Consider the following 18393-nt stretch of genomic DNA (forward strand, 5'->3'; position numbering starts at 1 on the left):
ACTCCTGAAGACAGGAGATGACAAAAGGAGAAGAGTCTACCATGACCTAGAAGAGGCCATTATCACTGGCCTTTTACGTAATACTGCTGACACCTATCCCTGCCCTGGAAATATTTCTCCAAGACATTTTGGGATTTGTGATTTTCATTGCCATTGCTCATAACTAGACTATGACTTCCCTATCACCACTATACTCTGGACTCTCTGCTGCTCCTACCTGACAGGTTTGTTGTACATGGCCACTCCCACCTCTGTCCCCCAGTGAACAGCCTTTCTCCCCTTGTAAAACTAGATTTAATGCCCCTACTGTGATTACTATCCCCAGGATTTTACTGTATGAGGTATGGAAAGGAGAATTAGTGAATGCTACCCCTGTTATTATAGGAAATGCCAAGAGGGAATCCCCTAGATAAAAATCAGCCAGCTCTGTCATAATTACAGCCACAACTGAACACAGGCACACAGGCATTTCCCCCTCTCTATGCAACACCCTGTGCAATCAAAGTTGTTGACATAATAAACCAGCTGAATAGAGAAATTAGCAAGGTCTCAAGAATGGCCAGCTTCTGTTTACAAGCAAGGCACATGAGTATTTGCAGTGATAAATTAACTGAAACCTCCTTGTCAATGTGCAATACAGAAGTGCAGAGCTAAAGTTCCCCCGCTGCCTAACCTGTGTGGCAACACATTTTGGTAACAAGACTGGGTTTAAATTTATTTACTAGCAGTAACAATGTTAGTTTGGGGATTATTTATCCAAAATTGTGCATATTACAGTTCCTGAAGTCCCAAAACATGGTCTCAAATTCAGTCCTAGTTTAATCTTGGCTTACTGCTTTTAGTCTGGAAACCACATTAAATTAAAAACAAAAAAAAATTAAATAAATCAGGAAATGTTAAGAGTAAGATGACTTAAAATTCCATAAAGTAATCTCTAATGACAGTACAGAAAAATCCTTGGTTAAAATTTGAAGCCTGGAGGTCTGCAGTGTTATCAACTCATGCATTATCATCGTCAATTTACAGTTTTATGTTAAAGATCCAGTTACAAAACAGAAGCAACTGTGTGAAAAACTCGGATTTCATGTACCAAAATAAGGTTCAGAAGGCCTTTACATGTAGCAGAATCCTAAAATATAACTCAAGAGACTCAAATAAAAAGAATGCCAAAAGTATTCAACGGTTAAAATGCATTTTAAGTTCTACTGCCTCTCATAAAAAGAGCGTGAAACCTCAAAGAGGCTAAGAAGCCACAAAAAATGATGCAGACTGCTTTCTCCTAATAAAAAAAATAAGTTGTATGCATGAAATCCATCTCACTTTAAAACAGTGACTTTTTAAAGTTAAAAAACTTTTAACTCATTTTTTTCTTTCTTTAAAAAAAGTCATCATTTGGACTATATACCCTTATAAGGTTCATCTGCTTTTGGTTGCTTGGCCAGTGTCCTATTGAGATGGTTTTTCATAGAACAATTTAAGAGCAATCAAATTGCTGTCTCATTTTTCTGACTAGCTCAAAATACCAGTACTTTATTTTTTAACGGGAACAGTTAAATTAACAACAGCCTCTTCTCCCATCCTTCTGCTTTTGGTCCATACATTTTTTGGATGTATATGCCTGTCTTCACAACTGCTTGTTCTGTTATTTCCTGTCCAATCAGCACAGTCAGCCAGGTTGGAAAGCAACACTCCTGCTACTACTTGATATGACTGGAACACTGGAATTTGCCTGGAAAAAAATCCGCAAATGTAAGGCTGTTTTTTTTTGGGGGGGAGGTGGTATGGGGGATTGTTGGGGTCAATGAAGGCTGTGGGAAAAATCCCCTTAGCCATGGTGAGTAAAGTCTTAAGTACATTTTCCCCTGTTTAGTTTGATGTACCTGTTGCCAGAAAGTTCTATAGTTTCTTTGTTATCATTGGTTAAGATTTGGTGCATTATTTTACATATCTGTAATCCTGAGTTGTTATTTGCTCCTTCCCCTCAGACTCCACCCCTACCTTAGTTTATGTAAGTTATTGTAACCCTCCTGGCCCTCACCTTTTGTGTGCATCCCCATATGTTGTCCAGTTCATGTGTTTGTTATTTTGCTTATTAAAGATCTTTACTTTTTGGGTCACAAAATTGTGCCTGTCCCCTATATTTTTGCCACCCTATGCCCTGAAGTAAGGGGAGCAAAAGGTTTGTTGCAGCCACCCGTGCTGCAAAAGGGGGTTCTGGTTTTTGGGTTGTTTTTAATTATTCCAATTCAGATCTTAAATCAGCATTTTAAAGAACACTAAGGCTGCCAAGTACTGAAGGTAGCAAACAACTCAGATTTTTCTGAAAGCATCTTGTGGCAGCTGCAAGTTTGTGTTACATTACTTAGAGCAGTAATTGCCTTTGGAAATTAGATTTTCTTGCTTATTCAAAAGATTTACCATGAGTAACCATAAAAATTCAAAATTTAACTCACTAAGTGCCGATATTAGCAAGCAGATATAGAGGATGTGTGTGGTAAAAATTAAGCAGAAATTGAAATCTACCATCAGATAATGCAGATCAATTCTCTGACAGTACACTTTGATATCCCTCAGAACATACATGGTCCAGTGGTTCTAAAACTCTCGAAACAGCACAGTTTGCAAACTCTTCCCTGTTGTAGATTTCTCTCAGGAACAAGTACACCTTGCTATCCAATTTAGATTTAAATTTATGTGTTTTCATCCTTCTTGTTACATTCCTCAGGTAGTCCTCCTTATTGGTATTTTCAGTTCTTATTTAGTCGAGCTCTAAATATTTTGATTTTTCTTACAGTGACATGACAATTTTACGTAAGAAAATTTGCGAAACTATTTTGATAATAGGTCACTTAATATGTCTGGTGTCAGAAGGTGTGTGTGAACCATTTATCTTTCAATACTGTCTGCAGAAGAGGAATTTTCAGACATGGAATTATTATTCAATAGATTATTGTAACAATGAAGGCCCATGAGACACAGTCACCAGCACCTGCAAGAAAGACTAATCAAGGTGTCTGGATTTCAAAGGAATGTGACCAGCATTTAAAATAAATTTATATTTTCTGTTACTATTTGCTGGTAGAGGTTCTTCTCCTCTCACTGGCTTTTATTGCATTTTTTTTCCTTCCATGCTGCAGCTCCCACATGATGCTCACAGACTGAAGTGAGGATGGGGATGTCACTCCCTGCTCCCGTGAAAAGTAGGGTAGTGCATTTCAATCAGTCTTTTTAAGCACTGTGCACCACTCTTCCAGTAGCAATCCCATCAAAAAATACATCAGCATCTGCTCCAGATGTGGCCAGACTCAGAGTACTCGCAGAGTACTCAAATGGCAATGCAGGATCTGCAGCACCCTTACACCTCCATTGGGTACCACTGTGCCACACAGATAAATGACAGCCCAGCCTTCCTGCAGCACCACCTGTGAGAGCCCAGAGCTCAGCACTGAGATGCACAGAGAGATGAGAGGACACACAGGCCCATGGAATGGAATGCAGCTTGCTTAATTATAAATGTCTATCCAATGACATAAGTACCTGACAGCTACGTACCCATGACTGTCACTGGAGAACTCGTCAATACAGCTCAGGTAGTTTGGGGTACAATTCATCTCAACAAGGGTAGGGTGAGGCAAATCATACCCTAAACACTGCTTACTGTAACAAATGCATCTGCACTACTTAATTCACACACAGGTGTCATCCAAAATAGTGGAGCAACATTGAGCATCTTGGATTAAAAAAACAGCATGCCTCACAAATTGATAAATATCAACCCCTGAAAGGTTAACACTAAAAGTAGAAGAAAATAAGACTTATCTCATTGAGACCGTCTGCTGTAGCAATCAAAGCAGTTAGAATCCATTTGTTTGCAGGAGTCCATAGAGAATATCAAAATAAATTAGTTTATTTTGTTCTGCATGACCAAAACCCATCCCGCTTAGCTCTACCTACCTAAATAAAGAGCACAGACTGTTCCTGGCTTTTCTCCATAAACAAAACAGAGAGAGGTTTCTCCAAAGGGACACTCAATACCACCTAAGATCTGGTTTGTCCTCTAAATGTGCCTACCTTTCATTAGTGACTAATAGAAAACCAGGCTACAACAAAGCTGTTGGCACACGTACTTCAAACAGATCCCAGAATCTCTCAGTAAAGAAAGTATTAACAATCTGAGGTTCTACTTGCAGGGCTTTCTTCCCCCAAAATCCACAAACATGACAGTTATGATAAGCGACAAAACAGCACAATTTACTGTGGTTCCACTATCAAAGCCCTTATTTATTCTTCCTAAGGGGGATCAGCAATTGCACCTTGAGATCCTGCTGTGAGAAGCAAACCTTTCCTTCTACTGTGACACAACACCAACCCTGAACTGTAAGGTATTCTGGCAGATTGTGTTCAATATTTCAGGGAGTCCAGTACAGTGTTTTTCTCATTCATTACTGGCAATCAAGCCATTTGAAAGGAAATGAGAGATGGAGAGCTAAACATTCATTTGGAGAGCAGAGAGATAATCAAAATAATAATAGTCTTGTCTCAGATTTTGCATATGATTTTTCAACACTAAGGAACATAAAATTGACATGTAATACATCTAACTAATATTAAACTAATATCAAAATATCAAATAACAACAAATGCTAATATTAAAACTAATATCTAAAATAATGGAAATTACATTTAGAAGGTCAATCACCAAAGTTTACTCTGAAAAATAGGTAATATCAACATTTATTATTCATAAAGCAACATCAGAACAAAAAACCTGACAGACTTGTTAGCTTAAAATTGACAATACAGAATACATTGTTACTGCACAATGCACGGGGTATGCTACTCTAAAAGACAACTATGTATTTCAAGAGGTGACTGTATTATGAAGGGTTGATAATACTGACATCAGAGGAAAACCAGTAAGGAGAGATGAATCAAATAGTATGACTGTATTCCTCATTGATACCACAGAACTCACAAGCTCTCTTCTACATACCAATAATGAAACACTGAAAGGCAAAGAAATGGAGAAATCCTGAAGTAGAAAAGCCGCAAGATGAATGCAAAGTGAGGCACACAAATAAAACAATGTATCCAAGAACAGGTAAGTGGACACCCTGCAGAGTCACAGATTTAATGCCCCAATTCTAGATCTTACAACCAGACATTTCCTTTGTACCCTGCTTCTACTTCAGCCTGCTGGGGTGTTGGACCTCTCAGCAAACAGGTTGGAAAAAAATAATCTGACTAACCGACTAGTGCTACTTCCAAATTAGCAGCTAAAGTGTGTTCATAACACATTCAAAACAAACAAGCCTACACAGTACCCAGAAATTTTTCCCATGTTAACAATTCTAGATTCCAAACCAAATACACAACAACTAAACCAAAATTATGGATATCAAAAAGTAACACTTTAAACAACTCATGCTCCATACGAAACCTAAATTATTTTCTCAGCATATGAAAGTCATCAAGATTGCAGTCATGCAAGCAGAAAGACATAACCATGTACCTCCAACACATTTCAATAATTTTACCCAGGATGGTACTACACAAGGAAACTTGATCTGAGCTAGCACTGGAGCTCTTAAGTTAACAGAATGGTAGCTTATTTAAGCCATGCAAGAAATTTTTGTCAGAACCATACAGCACTTCTGTATACCACACCAGAAATATTTTGCAGGCTAAATAAAGTACATTTACATTATTTCATTAAACTACAAAAATACTGAATTTCAAAGATGAAAGGATTCATATACACCAGAATAAAATAATGCCTTTGCAAATGGGTCAATAGATAGCTTTCCTTCACCTTTTATGCTGCCTCCAAAATACTTCAGAATAAGACATCTTATCATGGTGAAACAATGCTCTTTAACATCATAGACTGCTGTTGTTTCACCTTTGTCTAATTCATTTTTTCCCTAGCACCTGAGGAAATACTCTTTAATTGAAGAAAGGCACGGGAAGTATGACCTACAAAGAATCAAATACTGCTAATTACACAACAAGAAACACAATATAAATATAAGAAAAAAAGTACCAAAAGATTGCTGTATAGAGGCTGCTTTGGGCTTAGTGTGATAAAACTTGGAAAATATGTACACTTATTTTAGCTAGCTATGGTCAACTTGAATGATGACCTAAAGTCATATGACAAAAAGTTACAAATTTCAAGTTATTAGCTTGTCATCAAATATTTCATACTAACAAGCTCAAGTGCTTCCACTGAAAAGAATTCAACTTCCAAGCTCTCAAATGCTATAGTTTGAAACACCTGCTCTCCTGAAAACTCTTCCAGCTATACATCCAAGCAGTCTGAAATATACCTCTGACTTCAAAAGGGGCATGGGATTCCTTCATGAGTTAACCACATAGAAAAGGGATTTTTGCACACAGCTCCAAATCCTTACCTTTCTGTAGACTATCATATTTGGAGAACTCTCCTCTGGGTCAGCAGTTTCCGCACTACTCGGATCAGTAGGTGCTTGGGCCATGTTTGCCTCTCGTCGCTCAGACTGCAAGGACAGGAACAAAAGTCAGCATCACTCCAGGCTGCAATGGGGCATGGTAAGGACATGCAACTGCCTTATATAACCACCTTAGGATGGTACAGAGGGAATTACACTCCAGACTTCACCCCATGCAGGATTTCATTACACTGTGTCAGAACTGACTGGTTTATAGGATAACGCCCCAAGAGCAAGGACCACCAAGTCACACAACAGCTGTGGTTTGGGTCATCACACACACACATTTCTCCCACAGCTCTGAAGTTTTATCATGAGATCTCATTCAATAGAAGAATATCCAATCAACAATTGGCACACTTCCTTTCCTTGCTATATAGCACAAACAGCTTTGGCTTTTCTAGAAGCTTTGAGGTACCTGCAAAGAAAAAGCCAAGGCAGCTCGCTGTGAGGCAGAGTGAATGCCCACTGTAACCAGCGGGTGCAGCTGACTGTCAGACACACTGACAGCTCTTGCCTGCGGACACTCCAAGCCCCTTCCAGCTCTCCACAACCCCAGAGCAGCAGCCAAGAACCAGGGATGCATAGTTTCTTCCTCAGAGCAAACAGCTTCCCTCACCTCTTCTCATGACACAGCCAGGAAGAGGCAACAGGACACAGGCAGATGACCACACTTAATACTCTTTATCTTCTAGAAGCACAGAACTGGAACTGCTGCCTCATCTCCTCCAGGTCATGCCAGCCTTGAGGCAACAGAATTATTTAAAAAAAGGGGCCTGGTGCAGGAAAGGCACTTAAAGCCCTAAATCAAATGCTGTATTTTAAATTTTTCTTCCACCAGCATATTTGACAAATTACATTTAAATTAGAGGCTGCTGTGGAGCAGTGTAGTGACCTTTCTTAACCTAAGAAGTAACATTGCCTCGTACAGACATTGGCATTAAAACTGTCTGACAAGTTCAATTTCTTTAACATTGAAAGTACAGAAACATCCCATCTAAATGTACTTCATTAAAAACTGAGGGGGAAAAAAAAAAATCTATGTTCACACAAGCATAACCTATGAATTAATTTCTAAAACTCAGTTCACCACTAAACTGTCTCCCTTATTAAAGGGAAAAGATACTTTCTATTCCTTCTTTTACCCACTTTCACATTGCCACTGTCAACGAAGTGCCCCAGTATATAATATACATACATAGCATATAATTATCTGTATAACACAGCCCTGAGCCATTCTAGCTGTCAGTTATCAGCTCCCAAGGACAAGTCAAGACCCTAGAATCAGACAAGCTCAGACCCTATCCCAGCTCTGTCCTTTCTCAGCAGTGACAAGGCTACTGCAGTAACATGGCACCCACCACTAGAGCCAGAAGCAGTCGAGATATCCCCTTTAAGAAAACTAAAAAAAAAAAAAAAACAAAAATAAAAACAAGGTTGAATAATCCACATCAATCCAGAGTCATTAATGTTTTTCTTTTATAAAGTATGCATACACACACAAGTGGGCACAAAGGCATATGTACATGCATATACCAATCTGGAAATTCAGTAATACAGTTCAAGATCGATTCAAACAATATATATATAAATCACCCTTTACAGATTTAGATACTATTTTAAAGGACATAAATTTATTTTAACCCCTATTGAACCTCATGTCTTCCTAGAAGCCCAAACACTACACTGTTGTGCCAGATTGTGAGCTAAAAGGTAAATGGAATAAATTCTCTAAGCAAAATTATTAGATGCAGAAACAATTAAACAGCACAAATGATGAAGGGTAAAGCATTCTCAAATTATAGCACTTCAAATTATTTACACAAATGTGCATTTTCACAATACTTCTTGGTCATGATTTCAGGGCACTGAAGAATTAGGCTCTAGGTTATCATCACTTAATTGAATGGAGCAGGGACTAGGCTGAGATTTTATGTAACTTTCTGAAGACAATTACAAAGCAGAGTTGAAAGCATATGTCAAGTCATACAAGTTTCAGCTTCACCTGCAGTATATAAAGACCACATTTATCACTTATATCACATGAGATTTTATATGCATGCTTTGAAAGAAAACAATTGCAACTAACTTTCAATTCAGAAATGCTCTTAAAAGAGAAAAATTACAATTTCTAACCAAAAAGCCCTCTGCAGCATTACTTAGCTGTGCTTCACTCATTGCATTATTCACTTTGAACATCCATATTTACAAATTCTGTTTTCTTGTTATACTGTCAGCTCACTTGATCTTTTCTGGTGCTTCCATATTTTCCCCCATAGCACTTATTGAAGCTTTTCATCTACTCCACTGCAACAAGACAATAACATCATGTGCAATATGCAGTAGTAGCTGGCATGCTGTGCACGGTGACATTGAGGGAGCCATTAACTTTGAAGTTCTACATAATCCTAACATTGATCTACATAACATCTACATAAGGTAATCAATACAAGTGAACCAATCTGTTGTTGGAAGTCAGAAATTTGCAAACGTGAATCCCATGAGCACCCAGCATCTGCTGCTGGATTTCAGTAAGGAGCAGCAAGAGCAGAGCCACCTTTGTAGGAGTGAGAGCAGGATGGACACCTCAGAGAACAAGGCTGGAGACAAGGTAGGAGTGAGGTGCAGTGTGAAGCAAGACAATCCCCTCCACATAAGCCAGGCACTGCTGCTGCTGGGATGAACCATAGCAGGCCAAGCCAGGGCCCCTGAGGAATTGTCAGGACTCTGACTATTGTTTATTCTCTTTCCTTTATACCCTTTTTAAAAGCACAGAATTCTTTCACATTGGTATTCCACAAGAAACAAACAAGCAAAAAAACCTACAGATAAAATAAGACAGTGATATGACACAGGCATGTTGGCTCTTCAAGGTGAAAGCACAGCAGTGCTGGGTCCCATGGATTCCACTACACCTGTGCTTTTTAACATATGGGGGTTGAATGGAGCTCAGCACACAGTGATGCAGGACTGCTTCAAAGAACCACAGAATGGCTGGTGTTGGAAGAGACCACTGGAGTTCATCTGCTCCAACTTTCCTGCTCACATAGGATCCTCTACAGAATGTTATTCGGGGTTGAGTACAGATGGCTTTTGAGTACCTCCAGTGAGAGAGACTCCACAACCTCTACCAGCAACTATTCCAGTGCATGGTCACCTGCACACTAAAGTTCTTCCTCATGTTCAGGTGGAGCTTCCAGTGCATCAGCTTCTGCCCATTATCTCTTCTCCTATTGCTTTGGCACCCCAGAGAAGAGCCTGGCTCCATCTTCTTGGCACCCTCCCTTCAGATACTGACAGACATTGATGAGGTTCCCTCTCAGTTGCCCCTTCTTGAGGCTGATCTGGCCCAGCTTCCTCATAAGAGAGATGTTTCCATCCCCTCTTCATCTTCGTAGCCCTTCCCTGGACCCACTCCAGAATCTCCCTGTCTCTCTGTACTGAGGAGCCCAGAACTGGACACAGCACTCCAGCTGTGCCTCACCAGAGCTGAGCAGAGGGGCAGGATCTCCTCCCTTGACCTGCTGCCAATGCTCTTCCTGATGCACCCAGGACACCACTGTCATTCCTGGCCACCAGGGCACTGCTGGCTCAGGGACAGTTTGTCCATCAGGATCCCCAGATCCTGAACCTTTCTCTAAGCACATAGTGGTGATGTATCAGCCAGAAGTGAATCCAGCTTAGTCTCACAAAGAAATAACAGCTACACTTAGCTGAGAAGAATGAAAACAAAGATTTTATGTAGGGTTTTTTTTAAAAAAAAAAATTAAACCTCCAGCTTAATTAAGAGAGCCTCCAGCTAAGAACCTCACCAATTACTATCTGAAGAGTACTGTCAGCTCCTCCCTCCTCTGAGCAGTTTGCTGTATTATCAGGGCTAACTCAACCCAGCCTGCAGCCACACACACCAGCAATCTAAATCCAAATGCATGTCTTCAAAAAAATTGTCTCTAAATTTTAACTTTCATGTTCAAAGATGCTGTTTTCCGACAGCTGTTTTTCTGACAATAGCCATGCTTGCAGCAATCTGGACTCCTCAGCAGCAAAAGTGATAAAAATTGAAAACCATTTGTGCTAGCCATTCTCTCACTCTGCCACATACAAGGAGAAAATCAGCAGTCTTCAGCTTCTTGTTTATGGATAAGATGGCCTATTAAGCCTTTGAAAAATATTACCAAAAATACGCTCAAAAGAGAGGGTACATTCTCCTCTCACTGATTTTTTTCCTTTCTATGTTTTATTCTTTATTATAGAACACTTATGCTTTTCCCCTAAGAAACATAAGCACACTGGATTAGACAGACAGCTGCTGACAAAATGCACTGAATCACAGTAAGAGTTCTCTCTCTCTTGCTCTTATCTGATCAGGCTCCTCACTCTCCCAAAAACCAGAAGCTGCAGAGACAAGGCTCCCATATGTCATGAAAGGATGAGTGGACTTTAAGGCAGAATAATCAATTAAAAATATGCTGTGAAAACCAAGAAAATATTTTTTTCCAGTTTACATTTTGAGTTTCTCATACAGAACTGTAATTAGAAAATTTCAAAGAAATCCACCTTTACATTTTAATCCATAAATACTGTCAGCATTTAACCTCTGTGTATGGGTAAATTCAATGAAAGCATCTGAGCAGTAAGTTAAGAGATTCCCCTTAGTGTTCCCAAACACCTTGATTTCTGTCAGAAAAGACCACTGGAAACAAGACTGCTGTAAGAAGCCTCTTATAGACAAAAACTCCCATGCATTTCATAGAAATTAGCACATCTAGGAGTCCTTATAGACTCTGGGATTTATATATAATAAAGAAAGAAAGAAGTACATTAGATGAAATCCTGCAAAACAATTTCCTGAAAATATCACCTGGATTTAACAAACTAATATAAGGTCATATTTCAACTCCTGTTCTGCATTGAAATAAAAAAAAAACCTGTAAACTTAATATGCAGAATTTGCAGTGCAAAAGATTTCTTGCATATGTGAGATAAAATAAGATAGTTTTTAAATTAAGGGAAAACTGAACTACAGAAAACAGAATCAGCTAAATGAATTCCCATGGAGATATATATCAGGACTGCTCAGCTGAAACATAATTTTGGGTGACAATAAGTGAAAATTACCTTTATGCTATGTAATTAATATATCTCAGGGGCACCTTACAGTTGACACGTAGTGTTAATATCAAACCATGAGAGATTTAGTGCTTTATCACACAATCATAGAGTAAATTACAATTTCATGTCATTAATACCTAGTTAACTTTTTTCTAATTAGCGAAATACAAATAGACTACATGACTTTTCACATGCCTGAGAAATCATAACCACATGCCTTGCTGAACTCACAATTACCTCATAGGAAAAATCTCTACCTGATCTGCTAGAATATTTAGATCAAATAGGTCATTATTAAGGCGACAGGAGAGAAGAGATGGAGGGAAAAATCACTTCTGCTGAATTCATTTAATCTCCATTAATATTAAGTTGGTAATTCACACCATTACATAAATCTCTCTAAAATTGCACTGGGGAGAAACTTGTCTTCATGTTCTTTTTCTGGTTAATTATTATTTCATTAAACCAGGACTTGGGTATGCCATGCAAGTTGTGTATCCTAGAAGGCAACACACAGCCTATCACAAAGCTGATCCTGCTGACCACGGTGAATAACAAGCCAGAGGATCCCCAGGCCCTACCTGGGATATCCTTCACTTCTCACTGGTGTAGCTCAGTCCAAGCACTGCACAATTCACCTCTACTCCTCCTTGAGAAGTAAACCTGCATAATTAGTGAAATAATTTTCCAAAGATGAATGGATACAACACCCATCTGAATGGATCAAAGCCAGGGAGACTGGAGCTGAGACCAAACCCCACCATCTTCACCAGTCCCTTTCTGGGAAACACTGGAGCTACACATGGCACATCACTACAATGCCCAGAGCGTCAAGACTCTGCAAGTATGTCCTCCCCTGAGCCTGGTGAGGAGGACATAAGAGGTACACACAGGGAGCCATGCCACAGTCAGCAGTAATAAAGTCCAGCCCTACCAAGGCACTGCTCCCCTGTGTGGAGGGGCAGAGAAGGAAGTCTGCTTTCAATCAGTGAAGTATAGCCCCCAAAGCATCTAAAAATCCTTCAATCCTTTGTTTTGGACAACAAATTGTAACTGAAGTTCTCACAATATAGTTTCCTAGTGGAAGATCATCCCAGACCCTCTGTCCCTCCTTGCAAGTGCTGAGCACTGCAGTACTATCAACAATACTCAGTCTGTTGCCTTTTTTAAGGAACAAAGTATAAACACTTCCTGCAGCTGCACTTAATGTTCAAATTTTTGCCAAACAAATTCCACTTTGTTTGTGGGAAAGCAGTTTTGTTCACATTGGGAGAATTCAAGGTCTCTAAAGGACTCCATTCCTCCTCTTTCTGAGGTACAAGCTCACAGGGAGTCCCATGCTGAAGCACAGGAGCTCAACACTTTTCTCACTCTACAACTGGCAGGATGAAGGATGGGCACACATCTAGGCCAGTGAACAAGCCAAGACTCTTTTGCCTTACTCTGATAGAGCAGGAAGAGAGGACCCAGTCCCAGGATACTTCCTTTTTCTTCTTTTTAGGGAAACTGGGATCTTGACGAAGACTGGGATTTCCGATTTCTACTACTCTTATAGACATTTTCTAAAGGTGCAGCACCCTTCCATAACTAAGTGCTTCTCCTGTGGAAAATTTGCCTCAAGTCATCCTACAGGTATGTCTACATTACCACACAGACTAGGGCAGGGAGCAAGCTCAGCACTCCTGATCACCCACAGTGCTTAACTGCTAGCTTGGTCCCAGGTTCTCTTTTGTGAAGCTCCAAACCTAAGCAGACACACATCTGGGATCACAGTTCTCCACCATCAGCACTTGCTCTCAAGAGTCAGCATGGATCATCTTACACAGGGTTGGGGTTCTTATTCATGTCTGCATCAGTCTCTCAATAGGTTCTGCAAAACCATACAGCTTCCCAACACATCCCAAGTCCTACAGTGCATAACCTCATCCTTCTGGTGGGCTGAAGGACAACTCACTTTTTTCTTTAAACATTGTTCTGGAAAAAAAAAAAAAATCCACAACAATAACTGTATCTTCAGGCCACAGAAGTACCAGCTGAGGGCCAGAGGTCTGAGACCCCTCTGGAGAAGAATATGCAGTATGAATACAGCCGTCTTTTAGACCAAACTAGCTCTCAGACATGAGTCAATCCAAGTTACTTGGCTTCCTGCAGATAGACACAAGTTTAAATTCAGCCCCTGAGTAATCTAACGTGTAGGTGTCTGTAGGTACTTCTCACTAATCACTTGCTGTTCCAAATCATGTATGTCGGTTAATTTAAAAAGGAAATATTAATGGTTTAGTGGTCTAAGCAGAATATTGCTAACCATGGATCACCAAGGCCTCACACCACCTCTAAAAGGGGTGCTCTCCATGGTCTTGAGAAATTTTATCCCCATCTGCACCTGTGGTAGTGCTCATGCTGTCACTGCCTAAAAGACAACACTCAGGATGGACAGTTTCAGTTGTTCCATTTGGTGATCTGCCTCAGTCACCTGGCAGGAGATCAGACTGCTTCTTGATAAGCCATAGAAGTGGATTAATTTCCTCCCCTTCCCCCAGATTGCCACACACTCTATTTTGATTTTATATATTTCTAAATCTGCAGATATTCTTAGCTATTCTAGATTGCTGAAAATACTGTCTGGATCTGGACGTTACATGAAGGAAACATAAGGGTGGAAGTCAATATAAAGTAATTTTTGGCATCTAACTTTAACTAGGTCCTGACTTCCCTAGGTAACCAGAAGGAAAAATGGAATGGAGATGGATGGTAGTGAATATTGACATACAAATTGCTGGTTAACTAGGCAATTTTTCCCTTTATAAAATCAATTGTTAAAATCAGCACTTGCATATTAAATTTACTTTTAATGGACCAGAATGATGTTATACCAGAAAGAAACTTCCTCCAATACATCTATTCCTCTTCCAAAGAATTCAGAAAAAAAAATGCAGCACTCACTGGTAATCAATCTCCCTTCCAATAAAATAATACTGCTGTGAGCGCAAGGCCTCTTGGAGAGGCTCTGAGCCAACATGCTGTTACCAAGGATAGCTACGAAGAATGTGATAGCAAGTATATGCTGAATATTTAACTAAAACAAGTCTCAGTGCTATATAAATTTAGAAATGCAAAGAGATAGCTATAGCTCAACTTTGAACTTCATGTGAATTGGTGATCCCAAACTACAGCAGTAATTATTCAGCACTATCAGCCTGCAAGAAGCAGCAGTTACAAAGCTGAAGCTGTATTTTGTTGTTTTGCAACAATGCCAGCTTATTGGCCAGAATCATTCCCTGTGGAAAATGGGTAACTGTACTGATAATACAGAGCTTGAGGGTATACTTCTAATCCATTCTCCAATATAAATCTTCCATTGGATCAGTTAAGGTGTGCTAAGAGCATCCTGTTCTTTGAAGCTGGTCCATCAAATACACTAACTCTGAAAGTGCCTTGCCTTTGTGTACCATAGAAAATACTAATTGCAACTACAGTAAGCTACTTCTGGGGCATGGGCTACACCTTATATTTTACACTGTATCCAGTAAGCTGAAAACAACTGAAGAAAATTGATTCAAATACAAAACTGAATGAGAAGATGCACAAAATAATGGATGCTCTGATACAGACTAACAAGAAAATATTAAAATTTTTTAAAAAACACAATTTAAAAAAACAAACCATAGGCCTCAGTGCTTGTTAGATTCCAAATTCAGATGTACTCCACCTAAACTCCCTGTTCCAAACAGAGCTTGCTGAAATGAAGTTCCCTCCAAGCAATCTTATGCAAGTTGATAGAACCAATCCAGCCCTGCATTGATCAGTGACTGCATAATCTCATTTAAAATGCCCCAAAGTGCTGAGAGTTCTTGTCGGTTGTTCACTCTCAAGAGGATGGAAAATTCCAAGTACCCTGCAATCAAATAAAATGGGAAATTTGCTACCCAAAATCACAGGTGTCCTTGAAGATGTGGCACCATGAAATACCCTTTTGTGCAAAAACACAACTGGTTGCATCCCACCTACTTCAAGGACATGATGCAATATACTGTGATTTCACTGCCCTGCTGTTTATCACAACAGCACACAGCCTTTCCAAATGCAAATTACACACAAATCACTTAGGTAATTGCAATGTAAAAAAGCACTTAAGCCACTCCTGAATTAGCTAGCTCAAGTCCACACACCACACATCCACACAGCTCAGCAAAGCCTACAAATCCCAGTGCTGTGGTTTATTTAACCTGAACTTCACAATGCCATAACTGGACTGCTACAAATACCAATATAGGCTACATACATCATAAATACTAATATACTTGATTACTGCTACTGTTATACTATAATATTCCTATAAAGACAGTTGGTTTAATTGAGCTAATACATGTCTCTGCCAGATTGCTCTTACACTGATGAACATGATCTAAAACTGGTTGCTCATCTGTGACACAGGAAAATAGTATTGTAAAATGATAAATTAAATCACCATGAAATTAAGTGACTTCCCACATTCACAAAACAAATGACAGAGCAATAAACTGGACATCCTTTGCTCAACACATATCCCCATAGCATAGTAGGCCTGTAGTGTGAGGATCTTTAACTAACCCCCAAACCTTTCACTGCTGATGCCAGGCCCTATAAGCACAATGAAAAAGATGAAATATTGTCCTTTCCCATCGGGATCATGTTTATAGAGTGTAACTGAAGACTCCTGCAGAATGCAGCACTAATTCCTCCTCACTGCCTCATGGTGCCCACCACCCCTCTGCAGGCAAAGGGAGTGCAACCTGTGCTGCTGGCTCTGGGAACACAGAGATGTTTCCAGCATGACAATGCAGAGCTCCTGGGATGTCAGAGTGTCAGAACCTTACTGCTCTCTGAAATTTTCATCTTCTTCTCTTTCCTTCTCTCCACATTCTTTGCCACCCGCCACAGAGATGTTAAAAAATAGTATAAGATCTGATGCAACATAAGTGGGTAGCAGCAGACTCTCTTGATTCCACAATCTTTCTAGAGCTTGACAACCAACAAGAAAAACACAAATTAGCTCCTCTTTCTTGCTCCTCTTCATAGATAGAGCACAACAACAGAAATCAGCTCATTCTTCAGTCACCACAATATGCTGGAAACACTAACTGAAATCATGGAAACGCCTTTTCATGGTAAAATTTATATAGATTAAGAAAACACTGTGGATACACTAACACTAATATCGTCCTTTATAAACTTTAAAAGCCACTGTATTATTGAGGGAAAGTTGCAATCAAACAGTTTAGAACTATCCATGTATTTATTCTTATCTTTTCAAAGATATTAAGATACATCAAATTTTTCAAAGTACTCTAGCCACCTCTAAATCCCCATAAATTCACCACCACCAAAATGCAAGAATTGTTCTCACAGACACCAGACAGAAAGTCAAAAGATGAAGAATGGAGGCAGAAATTGCATTAAAAAATAGATTTAGAGATGTAGGAACATAATAATTCAGAATATGAAGACATGTGCAACTATATTTAAGTGGTCAAAGATGCAAAGAGGAAATTTTGTAGCCTGAGGAAGTCAGACATGTAACTCCACAGGAACAAAGCAACTGACCAGATGCTTCTGAAAAAAATTACCTTCACTACCTACAGCCACCTAGAAGTTTCTGAAATGTGCTTGGCCAGAACAGCTCTGGTCAGGCTTGTCTCATGCAGACCAAGCTTCAAATTAACAGGGTTAAATGCACTATTACACATTCAGTAATAGCTCAGGGCTATGCTTGATACTCATAAATTATATGCTTGATCATATATGATCATATGTCATATATGATATGATTGATGATCATGCTGCTTGATACTTCAGAAAGCAGAGCGCTATCTTACACCACACTGGGGACAGAAGTTCAAAGTCTGACATAAAGAAAAACCCTTCCAAATCATCAACGTCATTTTCTTATTCTACCCAGGTTTTCTTTGTAATTATAATGCCATGGTGTGAATTGACATAGATAATAATGCAGCCATGAAGATGTTGAGAAGAGTCCCAGGAGGAAACAGGAGCACTTCAGTTCTGACAACTGAGTGCAATATTTGTTACCTGAAACAGCCCAGGGCTGTTCAGTGAAGTGGACCTGTTTGTTCCTACAGTCTCTCCTCCAGGGAGCCAAGGTGTGCTTCCAGAAACTGAAGCTCCAGGTAATGAGCACAGACAACACAATAACCCATCATAAGGGCAAAACTGTACTCTTGTAATATTGGGCATGAGAAGAGCAGTCCACCCTTGTTCTGCTGCCACTGTACAACGGGAGTGTTTGGTTTATATATCAAAAGTATACCCAGCCAAATCCCCCACATTAATTATCCCTTGTTCTTGAAAAGCTGAAAACTCATATTGTTACCTAGGAAAGAAAAAGTCATCACCCCACAACACCCTTGTATTTCTGTTAGGAAGCCTGAGCCATGGCACTGCAAGATCCTGAAGTTTCACCACAGACTATCACAGCATCCCAACGTGCCATGTTAAAATGACACGCTGCAGCTATTTTCTCTTCCTGCTACTCCACATATATTAGCTTCTTCTCTTTCCCTGCCATCTGTTAGTTTGCTGCAGTCTGCTGGGACAGGACTGCCCTCTCCTTTTCTCCCCTTCTTGCCTGCTCGAACGGACGACAACATAGCCTAGCATTTCCTCTCCATACATTCAGCTTTCCTCAGCTGCCTCAGAAGCATTAACAAAAGCAGAGTTACTGCCACAGATGAAAAGTGCTCTGCTCACCTCTGCCATACCAGTGTGCTCACCAGAATTACATGCTAGACACTGAAACACCTTGTAAGTGGTT

The 18393-nt window shown here is 39.7% G+C and overlaps 1 protein-coding gene across 6 annotated transcripts in view; it reads right to left on the minus strand.

Annotated features, from left to right (window-relative positions):
* RGS6 (regulator of G protein signaling 6) overlaps positions 1-18393 on the minus strand; it is a 259350-nt gene that overhangs the window by 238676 nt on the left and 2281 nt on the right. For all 6 annotated transcript variants that reach the window (XM_015630847.3, XM_033514924.1, XM_033514923.1 and 3 more), the window contains exon 2: positions 6414-6518. In XM_015630847.3, the coding sequence (XP_015486333.1) occupies positions 6414-6497 (84 nt within the window). In that variant the 5' untranslated portion in view covers positions 6498-6518. The remainder of the gene's footprint in view (positions 1-6413; positions 6519-18393) is intronic.

The sequence above is a fragment of the Parus major genome, chromosome 5 (genome assembly GCF_001522545.3).
Source record: "Parus major isolate Abel chromosome 5, Parus_major1.1, whole genome shotgun sequence".
In the NCBI taxonomy this organism is placed as follows: Eukaryota; Metazoa; Chordata; class Aves; order Passeriformes; family Paridae; genus Parus; species Parus major.